The sequence below is a fragment of the Calidris pugnax genome, unplaced genomic scaffold, assembly GCF_001431845.1.
Source record: "Calidris pugnax isolate Ruff unplaced genomic scaffold, ASM143184v1 scaffold41, whole genome shotgun sequence".
NCBI classification, from domain to species: Eukaryota; Metazoa; Chordata; class Aves; order Charadriiformes; family Scolopacidae; genus Calidris; species Calidris pugnax.
The window spans coordinates 1,976,706-1,977,488 of record NW_015094509.1 but is presented as its reverse complement, the minus strand read 5'-3'; the positions used below and the strand labels follow the sequence as shown (position 1 = coordinate 1,977,488).

At 73.3% G+C, this 783-nt stretch overlaps 1 protein-coding gene across 1 annotated transcript in view; it reads right to left on the bottom strand.

Annotated features, from left to right (window-relative positions):
• Positions 1 to 783, bottom strand: part of ZBTB10 (zinc finger and BTB domain containing 10) — a gene marked incomplete at its 5' end in the record, with an annotated part of 32,521 nt that extends 31,738 nt beyond the window's left edge. Inside the window, 1 exon segment of the mRNA XM_014965195.1 lies at positions 8 to 783. Within this exon segment, the coding sequence (XP_014820681.1) occupies positions 8 to 783 (776 nt within the window).

Genomic DNA, 783 nt, shown 5'->3' with positions numbered 1-783 from the left:
GACGGGCTCGTTGAGGCGATGCTCGGCGGAGAGGTGATGCCGCAGGAGCAGGGCCCGCTTGTAGTTGCGGGTGCCCTTGCAGAGCTCGTCGTGCCCCCCGGGCAGGGCCCCGCCGGCCATGATGAGCTCGGGGGGGGCGGCGGCGGCCGCGGCGGCGGTGCACCAGGCGCAGGACATGAGGCCGGTCTCCTGGCAGTAGTAGAGCCATGGGAACTCCTTGAGCCAGGAGCCCTGGAAGGAGATGTGCAGCTTCTGCAGCAGCGACTTGGGCCTGGCCAGCGGGAAATGCTTGATGCTCTCCCCCTCCCCCGCGCCCACGCTGCTGCCCTCCGCCTCGTCCCCTCCGTCGCCCCCCGACCGCCTGCCGCTACTGCAGCTGCCGCCCTCGGCGCCGCTGCCGTCGCCCAGGCTGCCCCCTTCGCCGTCCTCCTCGTCGTCGCTGCTGTCACTCAGGGAGCCCCCGTCCTGGACCAGCTCCTTCCCCTCCAGCAGGCCCTCCGGCTCCAGGCCCTCCGCGCCCTCCAGCTCCATCTCCTCGTCCGCCCCCCGCCCATTGAAGTGCTTCCGCGGCCAAGCCGAGGCCTCGCAGCCATTGTTGGCGGCGGGGGGGGCGGCCAGGAGCCCCCCGCCGCCCCGAAACGCCAGTGTCCGGCGGTTCCTCTCGGCGAACATGGGGCCGGCGGCGGGGGGCGAGACCGCGTCCTGCGGCAGCAGCAGCTCCTTCTCCTCGGCGCCGGCCTCCAGCTCCTCGGCCCCCAGCCCCTCCAGCTCCACTTCCTCGTT